Genomic DNA, 14,679 nt, shown 5'->3' with positions numbered 1-14,679 from the left:
TTACCACAACGTGTGTGCCTTCAGCTCTTGTTGATATGGTAGCCCTATACAGAACTTCTCTATGTTTAAGGCAGTCACTTTCAGTGGTTATAGGAACTGTATATCTGAAAAAAAGTGCATTTAGAATTAAAATGGTCAAAACTTTGTGGCAAGGATGAAGTTACCCAGCTACATTAACTCCCCCTACCACCATTCAGGCTTCAGTAAATTTTTAATATCCTTTCCTGATTAGGAAAAGAAAAATATGTTAATGGAACACATACACACACAGTTGGGTTTTTTCTGTTAATTAATGCAAAAAGCATTTCGATTGGAAATGCCTGGGGTTATAGATTTTGTTAAATAGGGCTCTTTAAAGTGTGATGTGGGAAACATTAGGGATACGTTTGGCTGGCAGGTATGGATACCAGAGTCTTCCACTAGATGGAAACTGAATTTTCTGTACCGGCCTAACCATGCCAGAGTCCTCATTGGGTGTTTTAAGGAAACAGTAATGAACAGAGCTCTGAAGTCGGGGGTCTGAAGTGCCTCACTGCTACTGGGTGAGCCGCAGCAATGATAATTGGTATTCTGGGGTTTGCTGGTTTTGTTACAGAGCTACCGTGCACTCAAAATACTGCTATACTGGTATTAATATTTCAAAAAATGCCTTTATCCAGTATATTATATGTAATTTTATGCCCAGTGAAAGGTTTGGTGATAGTGTACCATTTATCATTTCTGAGGTATTTTATGGCACTTAGCAAATTTAGGGGGAAAAGGTCTTGCATATGCTAACATATTTGAATATGGATACCTATAATTATATTCCATCACTTCTGTATCTCTATAAAATACATTAACATTGTAAATGAAATGGGAAGCAAAGTCTGAGTTAAAAAACTTTTACACTCGGTTTTCTTTCTAAATTACCTTTCAAAGCAACAAATCCTCTGGCTGTATATGGGAAAATAAGTATCCTAATTTTGCATATACAGTTATGTCATTTGAATATTTCCACATTGGAATGAAATCTTAAGGTTATAAAGGGCTGTTCTTTGAAAGTATCAGCTTGGCGCTGAGAAGCAGTGAAAGAAGGTACAGTGGGTATTGGGAAGTATTAGGAAAGGAATATATACTGAAAAAAAGGTTGTAACTTTGCTTTGTAACTTTGCATATCTGTGATCTGCCTGCACCTAGAATATCCACGTACATGTCCCCATCTCAGAGGAGAAAACCTTTTTTCTTATTAGGTCCCCAAGTGAATGCTCTTATTTCAAACAAGAATGTCTTATTCCAGGTTGAACTGGAACTGGACTAGATGAATTTGGAAAGAGGTGTTTTTACACCAGATCAACAGCACGTACACGAGGAGCAGCAGTATTGGCTTTTGTAGATAGGCTCTGGGGACCCCTCATCTGTAGTCTTTAAGAGTTGCATTGGAGCCTCTGATCATCTATAAATGGAAGAAGCAAAGACGGTGGTTTTGGAAAACCTTCATCTTCTGTATAAAACCTGGAATATGATAGATGGGTTCATTTATACAGGGGCTTGCTGCTGCAGACAGGTATTTGAAGCAGAGGTTTGCTGCTTTGCCAAGTGAGGCTCTGGCTCCTGCTCCACCGGGAGTGAGCGGGCTGACCACAGCCTGGCTGGCAGGGTTTGTGGAGAACTATTTGTGTCCAAGGCCACTTTTGGGGGCTTATTTCCTCCTTGTACTCCAGGGAGTAGGTTTAATTTATGGCTGGGGAATGGCTATATGGTTGGAGGGGCGAGAAAGATCTCCAGCACCCAGGACTGTGAGCAAAGGATGGCAAAAGATGTGCCAGGTGGCAGAAATCCCATTTAACAGAGTTTTACTCAGACAAATATATCTACAGATCTGAAACTTAGAGAGGCAGCTTTCACTATCCAGACACTTCTTGACATCCCTAGGTATAATTCTAATTATAGAGCCTTTCAAATGTGTGCGGCAGAAGTGGATTAAGTTAAATAGTCTGCTCAAACTGCCGGAGGCTTCACAGCTAAGAAATGAATTTCTCTAGCTCTGATTTTATTATTGGGGTATGATTTTTTTTTTTCCCCCGAGCTTATTGGAAATGTCATTTTATTATTACTATTTTCAAATGCATGGAGAGAAGTACTTCCTGACGTGTGAGTTTTCAGATTACCGCTGCTGAGCAAAATGGTTATGGTTTTCTCTTATCTCTTCAGAAATTAATAGCAGATGGGACAAACTATCACTAAAAGAGACAGGCATTTTATTAATACCACAGTCTAGTTTCTAATGGCTAGTAAGCATTATAATACCAAAGAATTTCTTCCAGAGAAAACATCCTTCAGCCTATCAAGGCATTGAAACCTATTCTTGAAGTATGACAGCACAGTCAATTTCTTTGAACTTGTTTCTAAAGAGATGATATGCAACTATAAAAAATTTAGAGCTTTTTTTTTAACCTTTAATTATGAAGCCTATCTACATTGCCTTGTACGCGCCCAGCTCATGATGAGAAATAAATCGCATCTAAATATCTACTAAATTAAAGTAAGCAATAGTTGCTAATAACTGTCAGGACCTAGAAGTGCTTTTCTACAGATGCCAGAGTATTAAGGAGTTTATGTTCTCACGCACGTTGTAAGTAATGAATGCAGTGAGATTTCTGCAGCCAAAGACAGCTGATTTCCCTCTGTCCTTTTTAGCTAACTAATTATTTTCCATTTTTAGCCAGCAGAATTAAGACCCATTAAAGGCTAGAATAACTGGTTAGCATTTCCGATTATATTTGGTGTGCAGGGAGATTTCTGTTTATTTCATTAGAGGTAGTGGCTTCTTAAGCTGCAACCACCAGTAAATTCTTTTTGTTACTAAATCCAGAGGAAGATGATTAAAAGAGAGCAGGTTTGTAGTAGGAGCAAGGGTAGTCTGAATTAACTTTAATTTATAGACACTAACCTCTTGAGGTTTTGCCTATAGCCCAACACAGGAGATAGGTTCTCCTAAAGGATGAATCTGAATTACTGGGGGACAGCAAAATTTTATCCAAAAAAACAGGGAGCCTGGGTGGGTTAGACTCCCTCAACTACAGTGAATCCCCTTAGAAACTCCTTCTCCCTCCTCCCAGGGTTCAGACTTTTTCCTGAGTAATTTACAGTCTCCATCCCAAAAGCTGCTCCCAATGTCATCAGTCTAAATGAAAGGCTTTGAGGCCAGCAGAGCCAGAACTCAAGCCGGCGATCCCTGGGACATGGCCCACGGCAGGGCGATGAGAGATGCCAGCAGACCATGAGGAGTGAAGAGAGGTGGACCAAGGACACCTGATGAAAACCCAGGTAGATGAGGGAAACAGAAAGCAGATCAGCCGACGGCACGCATTGGTGGCACGTGTTCCCAGGGAGCACCTTTCCCACCGGGGGGTGGGAAGACTCCCCAAATGCAGGTCCAGAGACTTGCATCTTGGTCCAGGACCATGGTGCCTGAGGCTAAGGATGCCCCAAGTGGAACTGCAGATCCCTTTGAAAATCAGTCAAACTTTCTTAATCAGCTTGTCCTGTGAAGCGTAGCGTTTGATCTGGAATAAGGGCATTCGTGGGGGAGCATTTGAGTAACTGAGGTGTGGTCTGTGGGTGCCCGAGGTGGGGAGGGTCTAATAGCGTGACCAGAAGCATCTTCTCTGTGATGGTAAAGACTAGTTTATGAGAGCAAACATTTAAGTTCAGCTCTGTGCGTTTTTCCCAAGTAGTCAGGCTATTACTATTGTTGTTTACATTCATATAGCATCTAGTAGCCCAAGGAACTGCATTAAGTACTGCACGAACTCAGCGATGGCTCCGTTAATTCTCATGCAAGGCAAATCTCCTTTTGGGCTTGGTTCAATAGGCACAGAAGTGTCTTACTGACTTAATCAACATGAAAAATTTCGATTTAATTGCTGGGAGACCGCTCCATGAGTAGGGTTACCTGCATGATTGTGTTTGTGATTAAGAATTCTGTTTCTATCTGGCAAAGCCGAACAAAAAATAGTTGGGTTTTTTTTGTCTTCCCTCTGTGGTACTTTGACAAACATGAGAAACACATCTTCAGTGGAGACTGTCTTCTTGCATAACAGAGAAAATGGAGCACCAGGGGTATTTTTTATCCCAAGCCCAACTTCCTGGATTTCAAGCACTCAGACCGTTTGCCCGTAAGCCCCTTTCTTTGCATTGACTCTACTGGAGGTGAGAAGACCTCACTGTGGTAATGAAAATGAGAATGATGGGGGCAATGTCTGAGGCAGAGAGAGAGGAGCCTCTTTGCACCCCCACCCTGAGATGAATCATTAGGCAGGCTGCTGAGCCTGCGCTTGGGGTGAGTAACTCTATTTCAGAGAAAAGACATGCTTTCCTCACCTGCCTCATCTGCAGCGTGGGGCCGTGTTATGAGCTGGTCTCTCCTGTTCAGAGGGGGTTGACTTGTTACATTGATGTTTTTATCAGGCCAGATTTTACACTGGAATAAAATCTCTCCTTGCAGCACTGGAGCCAATATTTTGGCACCCAAGGATGCTGCAGCTGAGAGCAGAGACATTGCAGAGGTTGATATCTGCTGGCAGCTGGAGCAGACCTGCCACGACACGGGAAGCGTGAGCTGCAGTGTGGGTGGTGAGGGCAGGCGGGCAGCATCCCGCCTCCATCGGCAGCGGTCTGCAAGTTGCATTGCAGTGGTGCCTGGCACCCCCTGGTCCCACAGTGGATGAGGGCGTGCTGGAGGCAGGAGACAGACTTAGAAACTAGAGCCAGGCAGAACCCCCTGTTCCCGTACCACTTGGTGGGGATGCTCAGCAAGCAGGCCAGGTGGAAGAAGTAGCAGGGAGGATGGGGGAGCTGGGGTCTGAGAGAGGACGACTCTGTCCTCTCTGCAAAGTGTGCTGGCAGGTCCTGACTGAAGGTGCAGGAGTGCTGGGTTACACAGCACAGGCAAAATGAGCTTCATTTCTCTGCTGCAGTTGGTGACACTGTCAGCTCCCTGGCATGACAGGTTACTGAGCCTCAGGGACATGAAATCCCATATCACCTCAGTTTTCACCCACCCCCGTGTGTCTGAGCTCACACCTCTGCTATGGGGGCTTTTCCCTTGCTTTCCACTCAGGCTTGCAATTTTGCATTCTGGTCAAGCCATGCTACTCCTCAAGCTGCATTGGTGTCTGCTCCATTGCTGTTGCCCACTTGCCCATGTGTTCAGTTCTGCGTCAGCCTGTGTTTTGGGGACTGTTTGCTCTCCCAGCGCCTCTGCCTGGTGAAGCATCATCCTCTCCTAACTTTTCTAACCTCAGTGTCTCCTGAGTTTCCTTCACTTCTCCTTATCTTCATATCTCATGGACTCCTGGAGCCCTGTCTGCTAAGAGCTGGCATATCCTCATTCATAGCTTCCTCAAGCTCCTGGTGGAAAAGAATGAGAGGTAAAACAGCAAAAGCTGTCTCCTTTAGGAAATATCAAAGGACTAGCTCCTTTCCCATCTTTCTGCTTGGACTTACTCCTTTTTGTCTTTCTGACTTCTAGACAGCAAGATTGTTAGATGAAGGTCTGACCTTGGTAACAGAAGAAAGACATCTTTTATCCACATCAAAAAGCGGTTTTTTGGTTAAGACATTATTTGGGTCATCTAATTTTTCTGAGCCTCCATCCTCATGAATAAAACAGGCACAGAAGGCAGGGGAAGGGTAGTCTCGGTTGTCTGTAGGTTGCTCAGGTGTGTTAATAATGTGGCCTTGTGAGAACCAAGTTATGCAATGGCTTTTAGGTGTGTTTCCAGTGTGTTTTAAGGATGTGCACTGCTCTCTCAGTGCTAAGCAGTGGAGTTGGTCCAGCATGTCTCTGCTCACGCTACCCTTGCAAATAAGCCAGGGTCTGTTTTCTGTCTCTGGAGCCAGTGCAGGGCATGGCTTGCACCCAGACAGCTGAAGTCTCTTGCAGGGTGCAATTCCCCTGCTGCCTTGACTGGGTGTTCTTGTCCAAGCGTGCTCTGGGGAGTGGTCCCTAGCACAAGCACAGGCAATGTCTGGGGCATGGCATGGGATGAGACTGTGCTAAGGCACCTGCTGGTGGTTAACCAGGGACCAGATGGCCCTGGGCTGTTCTTCAAACCCAAGTCCTGTGCATGCTTTAGCCTCCAGCTTGGATGTCCTCTTTGGTTTTAGCCTGGGTCTTTATTATTCTACTTTTTTTTCCTCCTCTTTATGAGCTATCGTGTTTTAATTAACTGCTAATTCCTTGGGTTAGCCTCTGGCTATTTGGGGAGGGGGGTGGGGCAGAGAAGAGAATGGCTTGCTTCAGGGTTTTTTCTTGGTTGCATCTGTCTCCATTTATTCTCTTATTCTTCTAGGCTGACTGGAGGTAATGGCTCTTAGCATGCTTTATAAATCATTCCGCAGAGGACTTTGAGTGAGTGTTTTATTTAATAAGTATGGAGAAGTGGGCTTTTATGCTCGCAAAAGAGATGGCAAGTTCATTGTGATTTCCACTGGATTACTGTATTTGGGGTAGAAGAAGTAATAGAAGACTCAAAGGTATTGGTCTTACAGCAAGTTCCAATTGTATTACCTCCTCTATCACTTGCTACTTGATCCATAGGAGCATCAAAGTTATTTACGTTGAAAAACAGGACTTTGATTTAATAGCACATAGGCATAGGTACCTGGAAGGAATTTAAAAGCTCACTTTGAAGAGTTGTGCCAGTCTGAAAACCTGAACATTAATGCTCTTGAGCTTTGGAAAAAGGTGGATCTGCAGCGACATCCAAATGCTGCAGCTCACCTCCATTTCCAGACCGTCAGAGCAAGTCCTGAGCACTGAGATTTCTTGCAGAGGGGAGAAAACAGGGTTCAGCTACAGGGATGTCAAAGAGAAATCTTTATTCAGGGTGCTGAAAACTGGTGTCCCAGCCCCTCGTCTCCTGGCTGCCTGGGATACCCACTTCTGTTATACAGGTTCTGAGTCCAGGCAGGGACCTCACCCTGGTTACCAGGTCTGACTGTATTGGTTAGACTTTGCATTACCAAATGTAGCTTCTTTATAAAATGGTGAAGCCACTGCAGAAAGAGAGAGCACAATGCTGGAGTACAGCATTTTAAAACCAACTCAATATGAACCACTTACGGTCATGATGTGGATTTTGAATGATTGCTATGTGGGGATTGCATTGAACCTGCTTAATCCCATAAACATCAGAAAAAGTGCTGCACATCCCAAGAAATGCTTCACTATGATGTGCAAGTTCTTGGGTCTCAGCCACAGCTAGTCCAAGGAGCAACTAGGCTTTAGCACTGCTTGCACCCAGGTTAGCGGTGAGAAAGACCAAGCTTCATAAGTCATAGAAAATGGTTTCTTTTCAGTCACGAAGGAGAGAAGGATGAGCTCTGAAGACAGTTTGGCTTTAGGAATTGTGTGGCTGGGCCCAGCAGCCCCGAGCATGCTGAGCAGCGCTGGGCTTCAGAGGAAAGTCTGTGAAGAAATGTTGCCACAGATGCTTTGTGGTGTTTAACACATATATCTGCTTCATGATGTCTCTTCCGCAGGCAGTCATACCCATTCGGTTTTCAGTTTCAGTAGCTCTGTGTGACTTGTGTGGAGAGGTATAAAAGCCCTATCAAGAACAGACCTGTGCCTTTTTTCTTGTGAGAAATAACAAGAGAGCAGGTGGCCAAGCCAGCAGCTGTAACAGTGGCCACCCCCGGGCTCCTTGATTTTCATCCCTGAAAGGATGGAAAATTGTTTTTCCAGGAGCAACATCCAGTGCTGTAAAAGCCAGGATATTCTGTGCCCTCCTCTGGCATTGGCATCCTCTCTTACAGGATAACTTACAGGTTTTGAGTAAAGACAGTAAAAGACAGAAATTCATGGATTTTCCCCTTGAACGCTCATCTGCCCCAGAGTATCTCAAGAAATGAAATGCCCAACGATGCCTGAAATACTTCTGTGACATAGGGTGCTTCATCACACTTCACAGATAACCATATTCACTTTTTTTGTTTGTTTGAAGGATGTGTGCTTGTGGTGTCTGTAATCGAACAGCTTGCACAGTGGCACAACAGTACAGTAAAGGCAGCCACGGAGAGACTGTGCAACTACATACCTGGTAAGTACCAAATAATACACTATATGTTATGTTGGTACTGCTGTATTTCTCTGTTAATTAAAAACTCACATGTTTTCATGTCTGAAAGAGCTTTATCTACTTCTCTTGCAGCATCTCAAATGAATGTAGCTGAAAGACAGCAAGGTGCTATCCGCAGGGAAGTCAGTGTCATGGCTCACTTTGCTTCAGAGCTGAGATTTTGTCCCAGAGTTAGAGTGAAGGGGGTTGTATTAAGCCCACATACATGTGAGCACCAACACATGCAGACCTCTTCCCTCCCTGTTCCTCCGCTTTGTCTCTTTGTTAGCAGCTTAAGAATAGAGTCGCTGTATGGCCCAGCCACTCCTGTTTCTTGTTGATACAGGGTTTTATAGCAACTGTGAAGATGAAAACATTTTCAGCAGGTATAGGAAGCCACTGTTGTAGAATCTCAAAAATGAGCTGAGGTTGACAGGTGTAAGATGTGAGCATTTGGTCTGCACAGAAAAACTATTGAAATGTAACTGATGATACAAATTTCAAAAGCAATAGCTAATCCATGTGAATATATGTAGATTCCCCTTTTTCTGCCCCTTATTTTATCTGCCCAAAGGACCTTAGCTGTCCGAATACACAGCCCTAAATAGAGAACAGTTTGAATGCCAGAGTAGCTTTGTGCTTCACAGACCAATCCTATAACTATTTAACTAGATCTCACATATCTTTTTAATGTTATGAATGTAAAAGGATGGCTTAGGATTCTTCATTAAAGTCATTTTTATAGGACTTCACAAATTGTATCTCTGAGAAACCATCTTGCTTTGTAACCCTAGTTTCACAGAAGATGTGTGTAGAATATTAATTCCCTCCTTTCCAAGAGAGAATCTCCTGATGCAGGATAGGGCAGGGAGGTAATTGCTGGGATTCATTCATTGATAGAATGATGCTTATCTGATTTCTATTCCATAAGTCATATCCTTAGTGTTTTAAATTACAGGCACATAACCATGAAGTTACAATTAGAAGCACTGATCCTGCTATTAAAATACAGTCGTCTTCTTTAAAATATGACATGCTAGCTCTATGTTCATGATTCACCTGGTGGACCTTATTCTGCTGACGTGTCAAGATATTTCTTTTCAGCTGCCATTCTTTACACATATAAAATCCTATTATCCCTTTAGTTAAATCTGTATAATCCAGTTACCTTCTATGAGATGCATGGATACACCCAATAGAAAAGAACTGACCCTGAACTTGAAAGGAATGAAAAATCCTATGGATTGTGTGGGAGTTACAGTGTAACCCAATTTATCCTGTCCCGGGAGGTGTAGGCTTCCTCTTGCTGCTTGGAACAATAGGAAAGTTTTGGATGCTTACAAGGAGCAAACCTACCAAAGCAGGACATGCCATTTCACCTGAAGGAACAATTTCATTATTGTTACATGATTGCAAGAACTGATTGGAAGAATAACAGCGACAAATTAATAGCAATGGGGCTTTTCCTAGGGCCAAAAAAGGAATAAGAACTCACGTGGGATTTTCAAGGGCCTCCTGTAATTTCAATTGCAATCAAGTTGGGGTTGGATTAAGCCTTTGGTAAAGTTATATGATGTTCAAGAACAAAAAAAATGTTTGGAGGAAAAGAGAGAAAAGTTCAGTACCCATCGATCCCACTCAATCCCATAGGCTGTGTAGAAAACACAATCACATCCTTTTTATATGGAAATATTTGCAATGTGTGTGATTCAGGCAACATGGCCAATAAACCTACGAAAATAAGAACAGTAACACCATGAGTGAAGGAGGCTCTTGAGAAGACAGAAAGGCCATGTTTGGGGGAATGGGCAGTATTTACAGTGTAAGAGATGCTGTTAGCAAGAATGTACCTGGATACTGGCTGTCTGCCTGATGAAACAGAGGTGTCTGATATCCGAAACGTGCTTTGAGACCATCTGCCTCCGGCATTGCCTCTGAGTCATGCATTGCTTCTGTGGTGGCCACTGCTGTGTAAACACCTTAGAGCTCAAGTGGAAATGGCAACATGATTAATAACATCTTTCTTGCAAATATTTATTCTCTGGGATTCAGCCAGAATTTGTGTTTCTCAGACTGTGAAGCTATAGAGGGAAACCTTCCAGACTTTTACCACTTAAGAACAGGACAGTTAGGGGGATCTTTTTTCTGAAGCAGGGCAAAAGCAAGCATACTTTAGATTTTCTCTAAATTTTCCACCTTTTAGTTTGGTTTAAGCTCTTCCCTTGCCCCTGAACACTCAAAGTTATTCATCATTTTCTCTCTCTCTCCCCGGCTCCTTTCTGACTTGCACAGCTTCTTCCTGACAGAGCTGTCTCTCTGCAATATCCCCTCGTTGTGTGTGTTAGCAGAGCCAGAGGTTTGTGACCACATGAATGCAGGCTGGCTTAGAGGGAGACTCCTGTAACTACTGCCCGTGGCTTGGGTTTGTTTTGCTGGAAACCAAAGCCTGAATGGCATCTGTATCTTCCAAGAGGGCTCTATGGGCTCAATGATAATATTATGTTATTGCTGTTCTTCTTACCACCCATCATTTTTTACACCATAGGATAATTACATGTCAGGCTTCCTATATGCATAAGGAAATCAGTGCCTGGAAATCAGCGTGACCAGCAGACCCCACCATCAGCTCCCCAGAGCTGACAGCCAGCCAAATCCACCACTCCTCACAGCCACCAGTACAGGTTACAGCAGCCAGCTGGCTCCTTCAGGGCCAGAAATGTTATGGAAACCAGCTGGTTTGGGAAGCTCTTATGGAGACCATGGCCTGCGATGCACTGGGGACACGCTGGGGAAGCCAGCCACCTTCTCCCGTGGGCTACTGCAGGGAGCCAGGTGCCCTGCTGGCAAGCTTCATCAGACGGTGTTTTAATCAGCAATGATACCAAATGCAGGGTTATTGATGTCTGCAATGTCTTTCCTTTTAGGTGAACAAGAATAAAATCTAATTCTAGCCAGGAGACCAATTTTTAACTTGCAGATTGCTTCTAAAGAGCCAATAGAGAGAAGTTATGTGGCAAAGGAGGCAAAGAAATGAAGCTAATAATTTGATTGAAATGAAACACCTGGCATAGGATAAGAAAAATCAGCTATCGTAATTACAGAAGCTGCCTGCAACACCCTATGAGTAGGAGAGTGTTGGGGAAATTGTCTTTTCATTCCCTGCTATGTCTTTCTGGTCCCAGTCCTCCTTTCTTGGGTGCAGGTTGCCAGCCAGGTTGCCTGTAGTCCTGGCAGGAGAGCAGCTGTGGGAGTGAGTGCACACCCAGGCCCACTGATGGGGTCAGAGCTGTGAGGTGTTGTGCCCTCCCCAAAACAAAACTACCCACCTTGTATGCACCAGATCCCTGGCTCCGGGCATGAGCAGCCTGATACTGGTTAGAATTGAATATTCAGCCCAAAGTTGGAAGGGAGAGGTTGCTTTGGGGGTTTCTAAGGCTTTTCTTGGGGAAAGATGAGGACGCTGTATGTTTTCTTCCCCAAGTACAGATAGTTATCTGTCCGAGTAATAGAGACGCAAGAGAAAACAACATCTCGGGAATCTCAGAAGCTGCAAGTTTGTTGTCACTGTGCTTGTATGAGCCTGCCTCTTCACGACTTTTCCCACCACCACCCCTGCCAAAACAAGACCTGACACCTCCTTTGCAGGACACGTGCATGGTTAACCAGCTCTCATGTGTTCAGGCCAAGAAACAGTCAATTTTCCTTTGTGGGAACAATCAGACCAATGTTACTACCATGCCCTACCTGTATTCAATCTCTCCCACAAGTGTCTTTGCTCGGGTGCAGGAAGTGCTTTTTTTTACAACAGTACCTTAAAGAAATCTCTGATGAGCTGTCTTATGGCAGGCATACTTTACCCAGATTAAAGAAAGCCACCTGAGCCGTCATCCCATGTCACATGGCTACAGGCTGTGAAAAGAAGCCAGATGAAAAATGTCAAATATTTGTTTGAATGCAGTTACTCTTGCACAGCTCCTGCTCTACACAAAACATACTCTTTTAATTCTCACAACCCCCTAGAAGCTCCAAGGCAGCTCTAGCAGTAGCATCAAGCCCTACATCACCTTCTACGCTTTGAGTTATGTATTTGTTTTCTTTCTTCTTGCAAGCCTACTGAGCTGTTTGTTTAAACTGCTTAGAAGATGCTACGGCATGCATGTTTTGACTTTTCCATGATGCCATGCTCAGAACATTTGGAAAATACTAGTTATCCTTTTTAGCCTTTACCATGTGGCTTGTCAAAAGCCAAAGAAGGGCTTTAGGCAAGGTTAGAAGTTCAGGTTTTTCCATTTTCTGGTGCCGTGCTGAGGTCGGAGATTCACACACCTTCCCCTAAGGTAAAGATAAAGCAGCATTCACCTTAATGAACAACTCCTGCTGTATTTTGACTGTTACAAATCTAGTTTCACTGTGCTCAATTACTTTATAAAAATTATGTTTCCTAGAAACACTGCAAGGTTTCTGTTATGTACTTGCTGAACTTTACGGACCGCACATAGCTGAACTGTAAGTATTGCTGCATCCTCTCAGATCTTTGCTTACTTTGTTCTTGACATGTACTGATGTGCTGTCGAAGTGTAGGGGTTTCATTCTTAAAATCATGGTGTTATTATTAAAGCAGAGATTGCTTGAGAGTGATTCTGGTTTGGCATTTGGCACAGCTATTCCTGAGTGAATAAACACAGACTGTCACTGGTAACCATTTTCATACTCCATTTGAATCTCAGATCAGGCCCATCTGATGTAATTACCTTTTGAAATTCGGCTTGTTTGGCTGAGGCAGGAATTTGAATAACCCATGTGTGTGTGCACAGGTTCTACAGAGTCACACTACTGTAATGCTTGGCTCTTACTTTCCCTTACCCTTAATGTACCTTACCCCTACATCCTCTCAGCCCCGACCTTGATGCACACTCTTGGGGAAACCTCCTAAGTAATGAAATTGAAAAAATAAAATGTAGGTCATTTTATTCCTCTTTGAAAATTCTTAGTTTAATTAACAGAGCTTTTGCTAGACCTTCTTCCTCTCTAGGGTTTTTATTTTTATTTTTAAAACTAGCCAAGGGACTGCAAAGTGCTTACAGGACTAAGAAGTGGTATAATCAAACGTTTTAATTTAATTCCTGATTAGACCAGAGGTGTGTCCCAAAAAGAAAGAAACAATGCTAACGCTTGTGCTGGGTGATTAAAGGTTAAGGATCTTTGAAGGATTTCTGGCTATTTTCTTGAGTTAATGATTGAACATTCATATGTGCCAAATTGCATATCCGTTAACTTTAACCTTTAAATCTTTGTCAGACTTACGATCGATTAAAAAACAGTCATAATGTATTTGATTCAGGTGCTGCATATAAAGCACGGTGCTTTTTCATAATCCTGGGATCCAATTTTAAACACTGAGTAGGATGCTGTGGCAGAAAATCGTTAGGACCCAACACTGTATGAGCAGCAATTATGAGCCATGGTGAAGCGAGCTAAGGTTATTGTTTGGTGTTGGGGAGATTTAGCTTCCCATGGAAATACCTTCTACTTTCAAGCACTCAGAAGAACATAACAGTCTTTGTTTATGCACCATTTCCTTCAGCATAGACAAGGAAATGAATGCCGATGTGGTCTGCCATTCCTTGAAGCTGTGTAAACCGGATCCAGGACAACCACTTTGTCATCTCTACCCTCCTCCAAAGGTGAGTTGGTTTTCCGCTTTTTTCAAAGCTACTGATTGTGGAAGGTCTTGTAAGCTGCAACTGAACAGTACAGAGGCTTCCAGAACACATGCATTGTCTGGGAAATAAATGTCAACATTGTGAGTTTGGACACTTTTAGAAAATGTCCGTTTGAATGAATGGTACATAATACGTTAGCTGTGTGGACCATCAACAACATGGTTGTTGAAAAGTGGGAATTACAGGGCCAAAGTCTCTTGTACCAGCCTGAGTCAGAGAAGAAGAGCAGGGCAAATAAAATCTTATTTTCTCCAGACTTTATTGTTAAGCAGTACAATAGCCCCAAACCAGATACTCAGCTGAGGTTCTTTGATACCACTGCTTTACCATGGCGTGACAAGTTAGACCTACGTTGCTTGATCTGCTGTAGCAGCCTGTGTAGGCACCAGTTACCCGATGCAAATGCAGGGCTATTTGACTTGGATTAGTCTCCAGTGCAAGAGGCTTAAGCTAATGTGCAGAATCTTTTGCCACAGGCTGGAAACATTTATTTACCACTGCTTTTTTGATGTACAGTTATTTGTTAGGCCACAGTAACTTGATTGCATGCCCTAGACCTTTGCTACTCAGACACATACATATCTGTGTAGGTGTCTAGTTTGTTTGGGGATTATTTTGGTTGTGGAATTTTGGTTTGTTTTTTACAAGTCATCATGCAGCCCCGGTCACACTAAAACCTGTGAGTGATGGTGGTTGTTTGGCAGTGTCGAAAAGCCAGTGATTCACTTGGCATCTATTTTTGTAAACCTTTTTCCCTGCATCTTGATGGATAAAGACATGTTCGATTTCTATAGGTTTGCATAAGAGGTTTTACACAGGGCCTCATTCAACAGCTATTGAAATCAGTC

General features: G+C 43.3%; 1 protein-coding gene across 1 annotated transcript in view; it reads left to right on the top strand.

Moving 5' to 3' along the window:
• The window catches only part of AOAH (acyloxyacyl hydrolase), a gene marked incomplete at its 5' end in the record, with an annotated part of 80,545 nt that overhangs the window by 7,192 nt on the left and 58,674 nt on the right, over nt 1-14,679 (top strand). Inside the window, 3 exons of the mRNA XM_005442444.4 lie at nt 7,995-8,090; nt 12,554-12,614; nt 13,693-13,792. Of these exons, the coding sequence (XP_005442501.2) occupies nt 7,995-8,090; nt 12,554-12,614; nt 13,693-13,792 (257 nt within the window). The remainder of the gene's footprint in view (nt 1-7,994; nt 8,091-12,553; nt 12,615-13,692; nt 13,793-14,679) is intronic.

Source organism: Falco cherrug, chromosome 4 (assembly GCF_023634085.1).
Source record: "Falco cherrug isolate bFalChe1 chromosome 4, bFalChe1.pri, whole genome shotgun sequence".
Taxonomy (NCBI): Eukaryota; Metazoa; Chordata; class Aves; order Falconiformes; family Falconidae; genus Falco; species Falco cherrug.
The sequence above is the reverse complement of the archived record's forward strand: the minus strand, read 5'-3'. Positions and strand labels throughout refer to the sequence as shown.